Source organism: Lacerta agilis, chromosome 1, assembly GCF_009819535.1.
Source record: "Lacerta agilis isolate rLacAgi1 chromosome 1, rLacAgi1.pri, whole genome shotgun sequence".
NCBI lineage: Eukaryota > Metazoa > Chordata > Lepidosauria > Squamata > Lacertidae > Lacerta > Lacerta agilis.
In genome coordinates this window covers 76412409-76429251 of record NC_046312.1, presented here as the reverse complement: position 1 = coordinate 76429251, position 16843 = coordinate 76412409, and the positions used below count along the sequence as shown (strand labels likewise).

Here is a 16843-nt window from a genome sequence, read left to right as displayed (position 1 = left end):
ACAAGGTCTTTTCAGTTGTCCTGATCCTCTGCAATGAGCTCTGAGCAGCCATAGGATTGCATCCTTATTTCCAGTATAGAGGTGTCCTTACAACAGTTGTATGAATTTAGACAGAGATTAGCCCAATAGCATTTTTGCCTGATCATCCCTCTTTCTTCAGTTTTTGCCCCCATTCTCATCGTATGTCTTATATTGCTCCCCGTCCCAGCCCCTACAAGCTTCACAGATGCCTCTGGCCTCTTCTGAGCTTGAACAGAAACTTCATGTTGTAATTCAACCTTATACCTAGTGGCCTTCTCAGCTGTCCCTTCCTGTTGCTCCTGTTTAAAAAATCAGTCATATAGGAATAGAAATAGCTTTGAATAGGATTTTTAAAAACTTTAAATCCCCAGAATACTGAAGCTGCATTAAAATCTATGTTCAGAATGGGAAAGAGTGTAGAGTTAATATTTTTCCAATTCAAAACTTCATGTATTTTTGGAAACATCCAGTGATATCTGCCTGCTTACACAATGGCACTTCCAGTTTCTCTTCTTCCCCTCCCCACTCCTGGTCATCCCAAAAATCTGTACCAGAGTGTCCCACAGTCCTCTGAAGCAGATTTTGGGAGCACACAGGGAAAGAGAGAAGAGAGTGGGTCCGTTGCATGAGTGACTGTCCACTTGCACAATGTTGGATCTCACTCTTAGTGAATATAATTTTTCAAAAACATCAAAAACTATTTTGGCATATAAACAGCAGAAGAGTCAATATGGAGCTTAATATCCTGTTATATTTCAAAGTATCTTTTATTGCGGCTAAACAATGATCAGAATAGTTCCCTCGTCTTTGTATGCTAATTTAACTATACCACAGTGATCAACATATGTTTATTGCATGAAAAAGTGGAACATGTGCACACACACAACTTATATTAAATCTTCACAGGATTTTCTTTTTTGCTTTCCTCTCTTCCTAATTGTAATAATGTCTTGGCTTAAGTAATGATAGCAATTTTGTCTCCCCCTCATACAGCTTTCAGATAAAAAGGACAAAATACCTTAGTTCACCTCAGCAGGAAAAAAATAGTAAAATAACAGTAAATTACTTTTAGACTTTCATCACCTAATTTTTTGCTTTGCCTGGAGAAGTCTTTTTCCTCCTCAGCTTTTCTGAATTTATAATAATAAAGAAGGTTATGATTAATTTGTGGATAAAGTAACCTTTCTACAAATGTACCATACTCAATAAATGAACAAGCTGCTTACATTAATTAAAGTAATGTCATCCTGTGCCCAAATTGCTTGTGCTAATAAGGCAAATTGGCAACAGCAAGCATTAAGTGTGATTAGTCATATGTATCTAATGTCATCACCAGTGCCTATAATTGTCTGCATAGAGAGAATTTCACATCTGTTTTAAATCATTTGTATGGTCTCTGAAAATGATGTTCATTCCTGTATTACATGAAATACATTCTTCAGATCTTGTGTTGCATCATAAAATTGGTTCATAATTTAAAACACAAATTACAAAATACTGAAATGGATAGTACTTTTATTTAGACCTATAGCCTGCTAAATGCTCAGGCATTCCAAGTAGGTAGTAACTTTATAAAATAAGATCAATAAGACAAGAGTTAAGAAATTCAGCTATATGTGAGCTGTATGCTTATCCCAAGCCTGCCAGACCCCATAGGGAAATTGTCAGTAGTAGTGGTAAAAGAGCCATCAGCTGTGGTGCTGAAGGAGGTATTCTCTTTTTTATACATCATTGCTTAACAGGTTGTAGTGCTTGGAAACAGTAAAGAGCACTTCAATCTGCTAACAGTAGTTGTGCACAAGAGAGAGACATACCTTTGCAGGACAGTAGAGTATCTGCTAGAGCTGTGCAAGGCCTCTCTGATTTGGTTTGGGGCAATACAGTGATTTAAATTGATTCCCTGTTTGTGCAGATAAGTTTGGACCCACAGCAACCTGATTCAGAGTCCAAATCAAGATTCAGAAATCTGAATCTTGCATTCCCCATTGACTTGCATTGGGAAACCAAAATGGTAATTCCCCCCGCCCTTAAGTGCATGAAAATTTGAGACGTGTTAGCCCCTTAAAAGAAAATTTACTGTATACTCTGGCGTATAAGACTACTTTTTAATCCAGGAAAATCTTCTCAAAAGTCGGGGGTCGTCTTATACACCGGGTGGAGAATCTGCGGTCGAGTATATCTCAAACTCTATATTTTAACTAGAAAAATTGGGGGTAGTCTTATACGCCCAGTATTCTTATACGCCGGAAAATATGGTACTCTGCTAGATCTCAGACATAGAGACCCAGTGTGTTTCATTCTAGCTACATTTAAAGTTTGCCATGTCTTTAACATTTTGAAAAAATAAATTGAGCGCTCAATCCTGCCAAATCTCATGCACCAGTTTTGCTTGCTCTGTTAAGATTTTTTTTAAAAAACAACTTGATTAAAGGGTGCAACTCCATCTCTAATGCACCTAAGTAAAAAAAAAAAAGACAGACACCCTAGCCAGAACATCTCCTGGTACAGAAGGAAGATCCTTCTGTACCTGGATACAAAGCCTGACGTTAAAGAACAGAATTTGGGGTGTAGAGGTTGGAAAACAGTAGAAAAGTCAGGAAATTAGGTATGCCCATATCTGTTCACAGTGTCCATTTCAAATTTTGTGTGGGAGACCAGTGCACAAAGAGCTTGGAGGACTTTGGTGCATTGTGCACATGTATGAACAGAAAATCAACATATTTTTAAAATAGAACTGGAAACTAGGGGAAATACAAACATTTTCTGTCAGCCAACCCAGAAGTCTCCCAAATGGTCACATCTCCCCGTCTAATTCATAGTGGGCAGCCATGTCGGACTTCACTTTACCTGTTTTTAAAGTCTTTGGCAGCACCCCTACTCTCTATGAGGTACAGATATCACTGCTGTTGAGGAAGACTTGCAATGTGACGAACGGTTGACTCTGCTCAAATCTTCCCACTTTCTGCAGTCCAGAGATACATCACAATGATGGTCTTAAGGCTCTAGCATAACCTAATTTTGGAATTGGATCAGGAGGGTCATGTCCCTTCTGTTAAGCACAAGATATCCAATTGGACAATCTTATGTAATGAGTTGCATAAGGCAAATAGCCGAGCCGCTGTTGCCTGAGGGGGCAGCGGTGGCGAGAGCAGCGCCCAAGGGGCCTCCTTCATGTCACTGGTGCCCGCTGCCCCACCATCAGCACTCCCTGGGGCACAGGTGGCAGCGTGGCAACTGCCTCCTGCTCCTCGGGCTGGCAGCTGACTGTAGTCAGACAGCCTCAATGGCGCCCTCTGCCCCAGGCCTGGCAGGGGACTCCGCTAGCAAAGCAGCCCACCACGACGAAAGGTGGCCTGGCTCTGCCACCGCCTCTTCCCCGTCGCCCAGTCCCGCTGTAAAAGCTGGTACGGCTCCGCAGCCCACCCCTTTGCCCCCCCCCCAGCAGAAGCTTCCTGCTCCGCTGCCTGGCATCCCCCCTCCCATTTCTCCCTGGCAGGTGTCTCCTGTTGTCGCTGCTCCAGCTGCCCGCCTTGCTCTGCCTGGATGCTGCCGCCTTCTGTGGGCAGCGGCTCCCAGGGCTATGAGGAGGTCCACAAGTTGGGCCCCAAATTCTAAATTTTGGGGAAGGGAGGGGGCGCTGGAGGGACCTTTGCGCCATGGCGCTGGATGTGCTTAAGATGGCCCTGAAGAAAGAGCTAAAGAATTTAGCCAAAAGTATGAAAGCCATACTTTCATGGGCTCCATGATCACTGCAGATGGTGGCAGCACTCACGAAATTAAAAGACTCCTGCTTCTTGGGAGGAAAGCAATGAAAAACCTAGACAGCATCTTAAAAAGCAGAGACATCACCTTGCCGACAAAGGTCCGTATAGTTAAAGCTATGGTTTTCCTCAGTAGTGATGTATGGAAGTGAGAGCTGGACCATAAAGAAGATTGATCACCGAAGAATTGATGCTTTTGAATTATGGTGCTGGAGGAGACTCTTGAGAGTCCCATGGACTGCAAAAAGATCAAACTTATCCACCCTTAAAGAAATCAGCCCTGAGTGCTCACTGGAAGGACAGATCCTGAAGTTGAGGCTCCAGTATTTTGGCCACCTCATGAGAAGAGAAGACTCCCTGGAAAAGACCCTGATGTTGGGAAAGATGGAGGGCACAAGGAGAAGGGGACAACAGAGGATGAGATGGTTGGACAGTGTTCTCGAAGCTAGGCATGCCTGGCGTGCTCTTGTCCATGGGGTCACAGAGTTGGACACAACTGAAGGACTGAACAACAACATGAAAGCCACCATTTGATAGCAAGCAGAACATGTTTCAGAGATGGCTAGCTGGTGTTACAAATGTATCTACATATTTGTTTAAACGGTGCAAGAAATGTGAATCTTGACATGGTCAGCATTTACATGTAGTTGTATTTGTGTGAGAAGAGAAATAATGATGAATTTATTATTAAGTAAACTTCAATGAGTTCCTTTTGAACATAGTATGACTTACCTCTGCATTAACATGTATAGAATTGCAATCTTAGTATTGTACGTTTCTGAAATTGTAGCAAGTGTAGATTTTGAAAGTTATTACTGGAACAAGGGGTGGAATTCAGGTAGTGCTAAGGCAATCTTCCCATCCGTGTAAGGATTCCTCCTTGTGCTATGTAACATCCTCCTCTCCACCCCCTTCACCCCTCAACTCTGTTCTAGCGTACCCCACACCCTCTGGAGCAGATCTGGGTACAGCATGGGGCGAGAGCAGGGAAATCTCATTGGATATGCAGAAGTCGTTTTGCCTGTGCAATTATACAGTTGAATGCTGCCAAAGATCTACAGCAGATCTTACTTTTTTCTATCTGAGATTAAATATTGTTTTCCTTCCTTTATAAATTGTTTACTAGCTTTCTGGTTCCATTCCTCGTTATGGAGTTAGCAAAGAAGCTTTTAAAGAAATCTGCACACGTCTTCCAATCACTTCCTATACAGACTACCTGGTTGCTGGGGCTATAATAGGAGAACTCAACTGCCTGACTAAGCAAGAAATGGAATATGGAGTTACATGTGAAACTGCTGTGCAGGTTGGAGAATTCTGCTTTCCAATATGTTACATGAAATTCATTTTGCTTAATAATTGGCAATAGATTTAAACTAGAGCTGAAGTGAAATTCTGTGTATTAGTGAAAACTATTTATTTTTTTTACATTTAATCGAGTTTGGAATTTGGGAATTCTTACAAATTTCATCATACAACATGAGAACATAACCAGCATTCACTTCTCACTGTGGCCAACCAGATGACTATGGGAAGCCCACTACCCTGTTTCCCCGAAAATAAGACATACCCATAAAATAAGCCGTAGCAGGATTTCTAAGCATTTGCACAATATAAGCCATACCCCGAAAATAAGACATGGCTACCCTCCGCCATGCTGCGCCGCGCCCGGAGCCTCCTTCCCACTGGAATAAGACACTCCCCCAAAATAAGCCATATTATGTCTTCTTGAGGAAAAATAAATATAAGAGTGTCTTATTTTCGGGGAAACACGGTAGGAGGACATGAGGACAATAGTACTTTCATGCTCTTGATTTCCAGCAACTATTACTTAACGGTGTATTGCATCTGACACTGGGGGTAATAATGGACTTCAAGACTAGCTGACAGTGACAACCTTATTCTCCATAAGTTTATGTAATCCCCTATTAAAGCAGTGCAAGTTGATTGCCATCACTACATCTTTTAGTAGCAAATTCCATTAATTTTTCTATGTGCTTTGTGAAGTAGCGCTTCCTATTTTCTGTCGTGAATCTTCCAACATGCCACTTAATTGGATGACCCCCTAGTAATACAAGAGAGAGAGAAACATCTCTTTCCACTTTCTCAACATGGTGATAATTAGCAGAGTTAAAGAAATAATGGGAATTATGGTACAACATCTGGAGGGTGCCACCTTGGTTACCCCTACTGACATAAAAGGTGGGGAAATGGACACAACAACAAAAGCAGCTAATGACATTTTGGATTTAGGCTTAAAACAATAAAAACTTTGAACCGAGCCAAATTAGAACTGTATACAAGAGTGGAAGTTCTTGAAAACCGCAACAATCAACCTGAGAATCCTGCATTTAATCAGAAGAGGTGTCTAGTGAAGTAACGGAGCTGTTTGAAAGCAGTCATTAAAAGCATCTGCAAAAGCAAAGTGTATGGTACATAGAAGCAGAAATTACCAGGTGATGTATTTTTCTTTTTAACAGAAATGGAAGATATGGAGCATAAACATAAGTAATGTACCGTAACTGTATGTATAGTTAATAGACAAAAGGAAAGGATTGGAAACACTGGAAATTATGCTGTGGAGAATAGTGATAGTGATTAAGGGCCTTACTTTCAGTGGTGGCAGAACTGCAGCAAGAGCAACTTTACTCTCGTGCGATAATTCTTAAGGAATTTAATTTAAACACATAAATGTGTTTTCCCCCTAGGAATATATAATTTAAATAAAACAAGAATTTTAATTGTGCAGAATTTATCTTCACTCTAATTCTTTATTAGAATGTAGCACTCAAAATGTTTGGAAAAAATCCAACACAGTTGCTTTGATTAAAGATTATCATTTCTCATTTTCTTGCTTTATTTTTTCAGACATGTTTTATCTCTATAGATGATTTGCTAGAAGCTTTTGATAAGTTTTTGGAACCCCCCTCCCTAGAATATAAAATATGGCTGAAACTTGCTCTTGATATTGCTCTCAAAACTTTCAAGGAAAACCTTCCTTATCAGGTAGGCACATGTGTTCTTGCATGTGTAATATGTAATACATCTGTGTTGTTTGCAGTCACACACAAAAACTGTATAGAAATCTACATCTTAAATTTATGTGACACAATTAGGCATATTTAAATAGTCGGCATTATACCAATTATGCAGTGAGTGGCTCCTCCCTTTAAAATCAGGCAAAGCCCTAGTGATGGTGAATTTTGGAGAATGCGTAGAACAGGCATAGGCCAACTCAGCCCTCCAGATGTTTTGGGACTACAACTCCCATCATCCCTGACCACGGGTCCTGTTAGCTAGGGATGATGTGAGTTGTAGTCCAAAAACATCTGGAGGGCTGAGTTTGCCTATGCCTGGCATAGAAGGTGGACACCAGAAGAAAAGCCAGTTCAAGTCAGGGCTCAGAGCTGAACATAGGGAGACTTGATGCTGTTGGACAGAAGCCCCCATAGGAACCTTCTGGACCACTAAGACCTATAGGGCCAGACCCCAGACTCTCAAGAGGAACCTTCCCTGAGCCTGAAGAACAAAAGCTTCACAGTGCACATCATCAATCTAGCGGTGTAAGGAGTGCACCAGGAGGAAGGCTGTGGAACAGAGGAGTGTCCCCCTTCAGGTCAGGTCCCCTCTTAAGGTGCTGAAGTTTTCTGCAAGGGGGTGGAGCCTAGAGGAGGAAGTCCACTCCCAGTCTTCATTGGAATATGTTGCTCACTTGGATCTATCTGTGGTCCAGCATCCTTCTTATTCCCATGACTCTGAAATAGGTTGGGCGGAGATACAGTACTGGCCAAAGGTCACCGTCAGTGAGCTTCATGACTGAATGGGGATTTGAACCTATTGTCTCTCCAGTTCTATTCTATACTGGTTTATCTAGAGGAGTTAGACCATTACTAGACTTTAATTAATTCATCACTTGCTTATGGTTGTTGGAATTGTGCAGCTTAATACTAGAAAAAAGCATAACTTCTATCAACTATGGAGTTTGAACTGAAATGTTGACTGACATTAAAATGTCTAAAACTGACATACAATAAAGGGAAAGTAAAATGGAGTACGTGGGAAAAAAATTGTCTTGGATTAAATAATTGGGTTGATACGATGGCACACCAAGGTTGTTTGTTGCACATAATAGATAACTATCTAAATTGTTGTTACAGCTGTAATGGTGTAATCAAGGTTGCGTAGGGGTGTGGATTTGTTTGCTCATCATTTTAGATTGTCTGTGTGGATTGTTGTGTAAAACTTCCATTTGGTCTAAACCACTGAGCTTCTTGGGCTTGCCAGTCAGAAGGCCGGTGGTTCAAATCCCTATGATGGGGTGAGCTCCCGTTCCTTGTTCACAGCTCCTGCCAACCTAGCAGTTCGAAAGCATGCCCCAGAAGCAGCTTAGTCATGCTGGCCACATGACCCGGAAAAACTGACTGCGGACAAACACCCACTCCCTCGGCCTGTAAAGCGAGATGAGCGCCGCAACCCCAGAGTCGTCTGCGACTGGACTTAACTGTCAGGGGACCTTTACCTTTACCTTTTTAATAAAAGCATAATGAGGGGAGGTGGCAAGAATACACAGAGGAGGCAAGAATACACAGAGGAACTATACCAGAAAGATATAGAGGTCTCATACACCCCAGGTAGTCTGGTTGCTGACCTTGAGCCAGACATCCTGGAGAGTGACGTCAAATGGGCCTTAGAAAGCCTTGCTAACAACAAGGCCAGTGGAAGTGATGATATTCCAGCTGAACTATTTAAAATCCTAAAAGATGATGCTGTTAAGGTGCTACACTCAATATGCCAACAAGTTTGGAAAACTCAGCAGTGGCCAGAGGATTGGAGAAGATCAGTTTACATCCCAATCCCAAAGAAGGGCAGTGCCAAAGAATGCTCTAACTACCGCACAATTGCACTCATTTCACACGCTAGCAAGGTTATGCTTAAAATTCTACAAGGCAGGCTTAAGCAGTACGTGGACCGAGAACTCCCAGAAGTGCAAGCTGGATTTCGAAGGGGCAGAGGAACCAGAGACCAAATTGCAAACATGCGCTGGATTATGGAGAAAGCTAGAGAGTTCCAGAAAAACATCTACTTCTGCTTCATTGACTACGCAAAAGCATTTGACTGTGTCGACCACAGCAAACTATGGAAAGTTCTTAAAGAAATGGGAGTGCCGGATCACCTCATCTGTCTCCTGAGAAATCTCTATTTGGGACAAGAAGCTACAGTTAGAACTGGATATGGAATAACTGATTGGTTCAAAATTGGGAAAGGAGTACGACAAGGCTGTATATTGTCTCCCTGCTTATTTAACTTATATGCAGAATTCATCATGCGAAAGGCTGGGCTGGATGAATCCCAAACTGGAATTAAGATTGCCGGAAAAAATATCAACAACCTCAGATATGCTGATGATACAACCTTGATGGCAGAAAGTGAGGAGGAATTGAAGAACCTTTTAATGAGGGTGAAAGAGGAAAGCGCAAAATATGGTCTGAAGCTCAACATCAAAAAAACTAAGATCATGGCCACTGGTCCCATCACCTCCTGGCAAATAGAAGGGGAAGAAATGGAGGCAGTGAGAGATTTCACTTTCTTGGGTTCCATGATCACTGCAGATGGTGACAGCAGTCACGAAATTAGAAGACGCCTGCTTCTTGGGAGAAAAGCAATGACAAACCTAGACAGCATCTTAAAAAGCAAAGACATCACCTTGCCAACAAAGGTCCGTATAGTTAAAGCTATGGTTTTCCCAGTAGTAATGTATGGAAGTGAGAGCTGGACCATCAAGAAGGCTGATCGCCGAAGAATTGATGCTTTTGAATTATGGTGCTGGAGGAGACTCTTGAGAGTCCCATGGACTGCAAGAAGATCAAACCTATCCATTCTCAAGGAAATCGGCCCTGAGTGCTCACTAGAAGGACAGATCCTGAAGTTGAGGCTCCAGTACTTTGGCCACCTCATGAGAAGAGAAGACTCCCTGGAAAAGACCCTGATGTTGGGAAAGATGGAGGGCACAAGGAGAAGGGGACGACAAAGGATGAGATGGTTGGACAGTATTCTCGAAGCTACTAACATGAGTTTGGCCAAACTGCGGGAGGCAGTGAATGATAGGCGTGCCTGGCGTGCTCTGGTCCATGGGGTCACGAAGAGTCGGACACGACTGAACGACTGAACAACAACAACAATGAGGGGATAACTAAGTAGAATAAATTCAAAACTATTAACTTGAAAACTTACTGCTTATGCTGGGCAATCTTTTACATAATTTACTTCCTTAGTGAACAGCCCAAGGAAATAATGAAGGTAAGTACACATACCTTCATTTACCAAGTCTTATATTGTCATATGCAACAGTATAAAACAGAAAGCCTAACAGCACCACTAAATAAAATGTAAATATAGACTTATCAATGCTAGACTGATTTTCTTTGAGCTATTTAAAGTTTAAGCCACTATACTCATATCATATTTCAACTTCTATAAACAATTGCAGAAACTGTATCATATGACTTTTCATTGTAGGACTGGAATTACAAGATGTGTGTGCAACTTTCCAATATTTATTTGCTGGATGTACCAAACCACACCAAATGTGACATTTATGATGGGAGTATGGATGAGGTCATTCTTGTACACGGAACTGTTCTAGATTGTCAACTAGGGCAGCGTTACTATGCACCATTTCTTTTACCTAAAACCTGCCATCAGGTAAGGATGTTTGACCTCTAACTAATTCATAGTATATCTTCAGCACTGGAAAGAGGGGAAAGAGGAAAAGAGTAGTCATTGGTGTTTCCAAGTATTTTTTAAACAAAACAAAGTGGTCACCAGAGCTGTTCTATTTTAGTGTTACATTAGGACAGTTGTTGGCTTGTACAGAATGAAATAAACACACACCCCAATTCAGAAAACAGCTTGGATAAGGAACTTGTGTCACTGTTATTAGTTATATCATGGATACCTTTAAATGGATGTTTACAACACATGTAAAACCACAATCCATAGATTGCCCCTCATTGCAACATTAACTTCCCTCAAAAAAGCTCTTATACATGAGGTCCTCTAATACACGGAAAAATACTGTATTTGCCCTGACACAGGTAGGACCATGCATGCAGGTAAGCAAGTTTCTGCGTCTACATCCTTAGCTGTATCTGGTACATAGAAAGGTGCTTCGTGCCACTTGATAGCAGCCACAGCTACTTTGTAGTGTGTTTCAATCTTCATGCAAAACTGTATGCTGTTGTAAACATACTTAAATTGGGGCATAATGTTTTCTGTGATTTTCTAAAATAAAGGTAAAGGTAAAGATTAGAACCCCTGACAGTTAAATCCAGTCATGAACGACTCTGGGGTTGCAGCGCTCATCTCGCTTTACTGGCCAAGGGAGCTGGTGTTTGTCCGCAGATAATTTTTCCGGGTCATGTGGCCAGCATGACTAAGCCACTTCTGGCGAAACCAGAGCAGAGCATGAAAACGCCCTTTACCTTCCCTCCAGAGCGATACTTATTTATCCACTTGCACTTTGATGTGCTTTCAAACTGCTAGGTTGGCAGGAGCTGGGAACAAGCAATGGGAGCTCACCCCGTCGTTGGAATTCGAACCGCTGACCTTCCAATCAGCAAGCCCAAGAGGCTCAGTGGTTTAGACCACAGCGACACCGTGTCTCTAAAATACAGCAGTGGTATTTCCTGAAGGGAAAACACCTGGACCCCAATAACTTGAAAACTATTGCACACAATAATTAACAGCTGTACATGTATTTGTCTTGGAAGACAATACAATTTGTAAGAAAAGGAAAAAAAAACATTTCATGCCCGAAATTAAAATCCCTAGACCTTCTCCCCCACCTTTATTAATACAGATTTTCTACTCCTGGGGAAACTAATAGATGTGAAAATGCCAAAGCCTATTTCAAAGTGGAACTTTTTAAAATTTGTTTCTGACATGTTATGTGTCATTGAGTTGAGGGCTTCTCTCCTGTCATGCCCCTCAGTTCTGGCTTGTCACTGCTGAGCACATCTCAGCCATTTTATTTCCAGGAACAGCCATGAGAAGATTGTTGCTGTGCCTTTCTCTGGCAACTGGAGGGATAGCATCAGTCAAGGAAGCTTGTGTGACACAATTTTTACTTATCCACACACAAGAGGAAGTCATTAGCAGATTCAGAGGAAACTCAGGATTTACAGAAGTACAAAAAAGGATTTATACAAAAATCCTAATTAGGGAAAAATAATAAAATCATTCATGAGATTCTGGGGTACAAGGGTGGGATATCATGCTACTGTGTCTTGAGAAAATGTAGGGAGTATTTGGAAATAGTAAGTCCAAACACGCCTCTTGATAATTTTGTGTGTTGAGAGAGTGAGTGAGTTGTGGCTCTGCTTAATAAGTATTATTAAAATTAAATTTAAAATTGTACTGAGCCATTACTGTGCTCAGATTAATCTAACTTTTATGTAGAAGCTATGAAGACAGGCTGCTGCCTGGATGAGGTGTTATTCCATCTCTTTATTAACCTCAGATGAATTAACTTCAAAAATAACCATTACTATGGCAATATTCTAGGTACAAGGCACTGCAACATCAACAAAACTGCTGGTTATACGAACTTCAGAGCAAGGAGCACAAAAGAACCTTGCATCCACAAGCAGCAGTGAGGTCCACTATCATTCAGCTCGGCGACCTGGTATGAAACAGCTTAAACAGCTTTTATTTTCACTCAAACTCACAGCCATGATGGAAGAGGAGAATTGAGCAGGGAGGGAGGACATAAAATTGGCAGTACTCATAGGAGTTGCATGGGAGATGGGAATTGGCCAAAATTGCCTCCCCTTTAGCGTGCAGCCTCTGTTGGATGTCAGTGCCTTCCATGAATGGAAGAAACCTGTCCATTCCTACATGGGACACACTGGATTCAGCCACAACAAACAGGATAGTTAAAGTCTTCTTATAGGGATTTAATTGGATATCAGTGCCTTTTATGAATGGAAGAAACCTGTCCATTCCTAGATGGGACATACTGGATTCAGCCACAATAAACAAAAAATATTAATGTTTAATAGGTTATTGTATTTTAACATTTTAACATTCTGTTGGAAGCCGCCCACAGTGGTTGGGGAAACCCAGCCAGATGGGCGGGGTATAAAAAAATTGTTGATGTTGTTATAGTTAGTCTTCTTACAGGGATTTAATTTCTTGTGAAAATTTACAAAATAACAGGTGAATGTAAACAAGATAAATGTTAAAAAGTTCTGTATTTTAATATTGTATAGGGTTTTTTCCAATTCCTCAAAATTCATTCAAGTTTTTAAAGCCCTTTAAACTTTACAGCTGCCTTGGGACACATTTTTGGAATGAATCTTTCCAGTCCGAGTACAATAAGCTCTGATTTGGTAAGTATAAGTGTTTATTAAATGTAAACCAAATTAGATTCTTACACCTTCAGTGTTGCTCCAAACCAAATAAGGATTCGGAGTTGCTTGCATGAAAGGCTGCTGTTTCCGTTCTCCCCCTTTTTCTTTCTCGCCTTCTATACCTGTAGGGGCATATGATATTATTTTTAATACAGCAGTCTCGTGCAAGAGTAGTTCTGTGGAAAAGAAAGGAAGGGCAAGGCAGCAGCAAGATGCATCTGTACACCAGCAGAGCCACGCCAGGGAGTACATTGCAAAACTAATGTAGGGTCATTCCTTTTAGTTAGAAGAACAGTGGGATAGAGGCAAGTTGAAATGTTTAATTCAGAGCAGGGTACTTTCTGGACACAATGTCAACATTTAACACACAATTCATTTGAGATAATACATGAAATACCACATTTAGGAGGCAGACATTATTCAAACTGGAAACTACTGCAGTGCTTGCTTATGCAAAGGGAATCCAAACCAGCATGTTAAATTACTAAGACAATTGCTCATTTGTAATGGCAACTAGCAAAATTGAAATACTATGTTTCTATAATGCAGGATGTGTAAACTTAAATAATTGAGCCTGCAATGCTATATGATGAATCTGTGCCCTCAATGTCACTGGAGTGCAACTCTTGTTATCCCTGAGCATTAGCTGTGCTACCTGGGTCTAATAGGCGTTGGGAGTCCAACATCATCTAGGCAGCCACAAGTTTCCCACCTCTTCTATACTTCTATACCTAGGAGTAAAGACCCACTGAACTCAGTGTGATTTACTCCACAGTATAAATGCAGGCATAAAAATTTCAGAAAGTGGAATAATGCAAAATATTCTTTGGGTTCTTAGTGACCAAAGTATGTAAAGCCCGCTAGTGTAGCACAGTTCTCTTTTTGTGGCTGTTAATAGGAAGCCTTCCATAAAATGAGACTGCCATCAACCGAATAGCTTGGTCTAGATCAGGGGTAGTCAGCCTTTTTATACCTACCGCCCACTAATGCATCTTTCTTGATGGTAAAATTTCCTTACCACCCACCAGAGCTGCAGCAACATGTGCTGCAAAACCCCCTACCACCCACCTGGAATCCTGAAATGCCCACTAGTGGGCGGTAGGGACCAGGTTGACTACCCCTGTACTAGATGGTCCTTGGGTCCCTTCCAGCTCTACAAGTCTATGATTCTACCATTTGCTTTCCTGATAAGACTGCATAAGTAGCTGCAGTATGTTCTATCCTTGAGTTTTAGATATGTAGGGGGAGAACAATAGAGACTGATTCAAAAGGTCCTGGTTTATCAACAATGTGATAATTGATCAGTTTCAAATCTTTTATTTGGGTATATAAAAAAAGAGTCACACCTACTTAAATCTGATGGATCTCACTTCACTACCAGGTGACTAGTCTGAAAATAAACAAGTGTCTAGTAATTTAGTAATTGTAATCATTGATTTATTAAATTAATGTTTGTTATACTGTATGGAAAATGTAGCTGAGACATTTGACCATGTAATTTTCTCTTTTACAGGAGTATACATATTTAAGCTCAAAAAAACCCAAAGTGAAAAAATAATGAGAAACACATGTCATGTTACAGCACCAGAGAGCAAGGATATGAGGTTTTGTAGAGAAACAAGCTTAAGTGTTAAAATCAGCTTGCTGATGGAGCCAGGTTTTTTTTGTTAGCCTTTTTTCTGTGAAGTTTTAAAGTTATACAAAATTTGGCTTAAACGTAAGTGCTGGCAAAACAGCACTGTCCATGTATGTACACTAATCTAGACTGTTCAAACTGTTTTTAGTTTATCTGATCTTATTTCAGCTATTGTAATTTAATAAATTTTGAACTAATTTATGCCTCAATAGAATTCAGACGTATTGTTTTCAAAATTATTTACCTTTTCGATACATGCACAGATCTGACTGTTTATAGCCACTGATGCTGGCCTCGTGAACAGTTACAAAGTCACATTGTCTACAACCACCACAAATATCCTTGGAGCAGATTGCTTTTGAAAGGAGTTTATGAAGTAAAATATACATCACTTGAAAGTGTTTTCAGAAGGTAAACAATCTCTCTGAGAGAGGGAGGTATTTTGTGCCACTAGGTATCATGTGGAATGAAAGCAAAAGGAAGCCATGCTCACTCCATGGGAGGGGGGAAGGCGTGTTCCTTTTAGGTACATCAAGATTCGGTAGTCATGAATTAACATTAGAAACTTTTTTTTTATTTATAAGAATTTATTGGCATTTTTCTATAACAAACATATACCCACACCCACACCTACAATAAACAAATGCAGAACAAATAAAACAAATACAAACAATGTCAAGCTTTCTTATTGCATCTTTCTAGAAAAAAAAAAATTTCTAGTTCCATATCTTGACTTTTGACTTCCCCTGCCTTTTCACCTTCGAGTTTGTATCCTTAGTCTATTTTATAACCATTTCTCCTACAAAAAAAAAACATTAACTACAATTGTAAAATTACATTCAATTATATCTTCAACAGTTGCTAAAAATGCATCATCATAATAATACCTCACCATTTAATCTTCTAAATCCATAAACTTAATCCACTTAAATTCACTTTGCTTATACTCCACCTCGTAAATCTTCTCAAATCATTCACATCTAATCTATCTCTTCTATCCTTAAGGTTGCTGCTAGTAACATAAAAACTTGAAATATCTCCTTTCATGTTCAAATAAGAAATATAACAAAAAGTTGTTGACAGTATTCACCCTCCAATTTCAATTTACCATATCAGGCTGCATAAAATTTTACTTAATGCTTCACCCCACACCCCCTCTGTCCATTATTCTTCTCCTAATGGCATCAGCACTGAACTTCCATATCTCTTCCCTCTCCAAGCGTCCACAGATCCAGGCACAGTCCAAACCTCTCCTTGCCGCGAGTTCAGAGGCGTCCATCTCATCATCTCTCAGCTTCTTCGGTTCTTTGTAACATTCCTTTTCTTCTTGTAAATACCTTAATTCTCTGTCCCTGGCCCCCGAGCTCACACCTCGGGGACTGGATATACGAAATCTTAACGTCGCCTTGGGGCTGCCACCCCCAAAAAGCGAATTTCTTCTCCGAAGTAGCTCATTCATTGCACTCCATCTTTGCATCCATCCTCTCAACTCTTTGGCAAGGCTTTCTTCCAAAGTATCAAAAGTTTTGTAAGCCTCCTCTGTGGGCAATTGGTTCCATTTCAGACCCCCACACAAGACTTTGACTTTTCTATAAAGCAGTTCCACCTTCAAGGCAGTGAGTCTCTGTTCGTCCGTTAGTCCAGAGTTCAGTGCCAGTTCAAGGACGAAACCCAGCATACTGGCAGAGGAGGAGGAAGTGGGTATCATATTTCTACTCCCCTCTTTGTTCGTCGCCATTTTCCTGAACTGGAGCGCAAATACCGCAACTTTAGAAGGAGATATTTTCCTCTAGTTAACTTCCCAAAAGAAACGTTTGCCAGTCTCCTGTGTCAATTTTAAATACATTGTAACCAGTTCTGTAGCAGCAATCGGTCAAACTGGTTAGATTCTTGAGCTCGAAGGGAGGGAGGGCAGGCTGCCATTCTCCTTCCCCCCGGATCGTTCCAAAAGCACAATTTCTAATCAAATTCTTTACTCACGACCACCGGGTTCTTTTAGCTCCATTCTTCACAGGTAG

The 16843-nt window shown here is 40.8% G+C and overlaps 1 protein-coding gene across 1 annotated transcript in view; it reads left to right on the top strand.

Annotated features, from left to right (window-relative positions):
* The window catches only part of LOC117050555 (sodium/hydrogen exchanger 10-like), a 67445-nt gene extending 52423 nt beyond the window's left edge, over positions 1–15022 (top strand). Inside the window, exons 22-27 of the mRNA XM_033156183.1 lie at positions 4909–5085; positions 6648–6785; positions 10296–10481; positions 12342–12462; positions 13107–13168; positions 14703–15022. Of these exons, the coding sequence (XP_033012074.1) occupies positions 4909–5085; positions 6648–6785; positions 10296–10481; positions 12342–12462; positions 13107–13168; positions 14703–14747 (729 nt within the window). The 3' untranslated portion in view covers positions 14748–15022. The remainder of the gene's footprint in view (positions 1–4908; positions 5086–6647; positions 6786–10295; positions 10482–12341; positions 12463–13106; positions 13169–14702) is intronic.
* The last annotated feature ends 1821 nt before the right edge of the window (positions 15023–16843 follow it).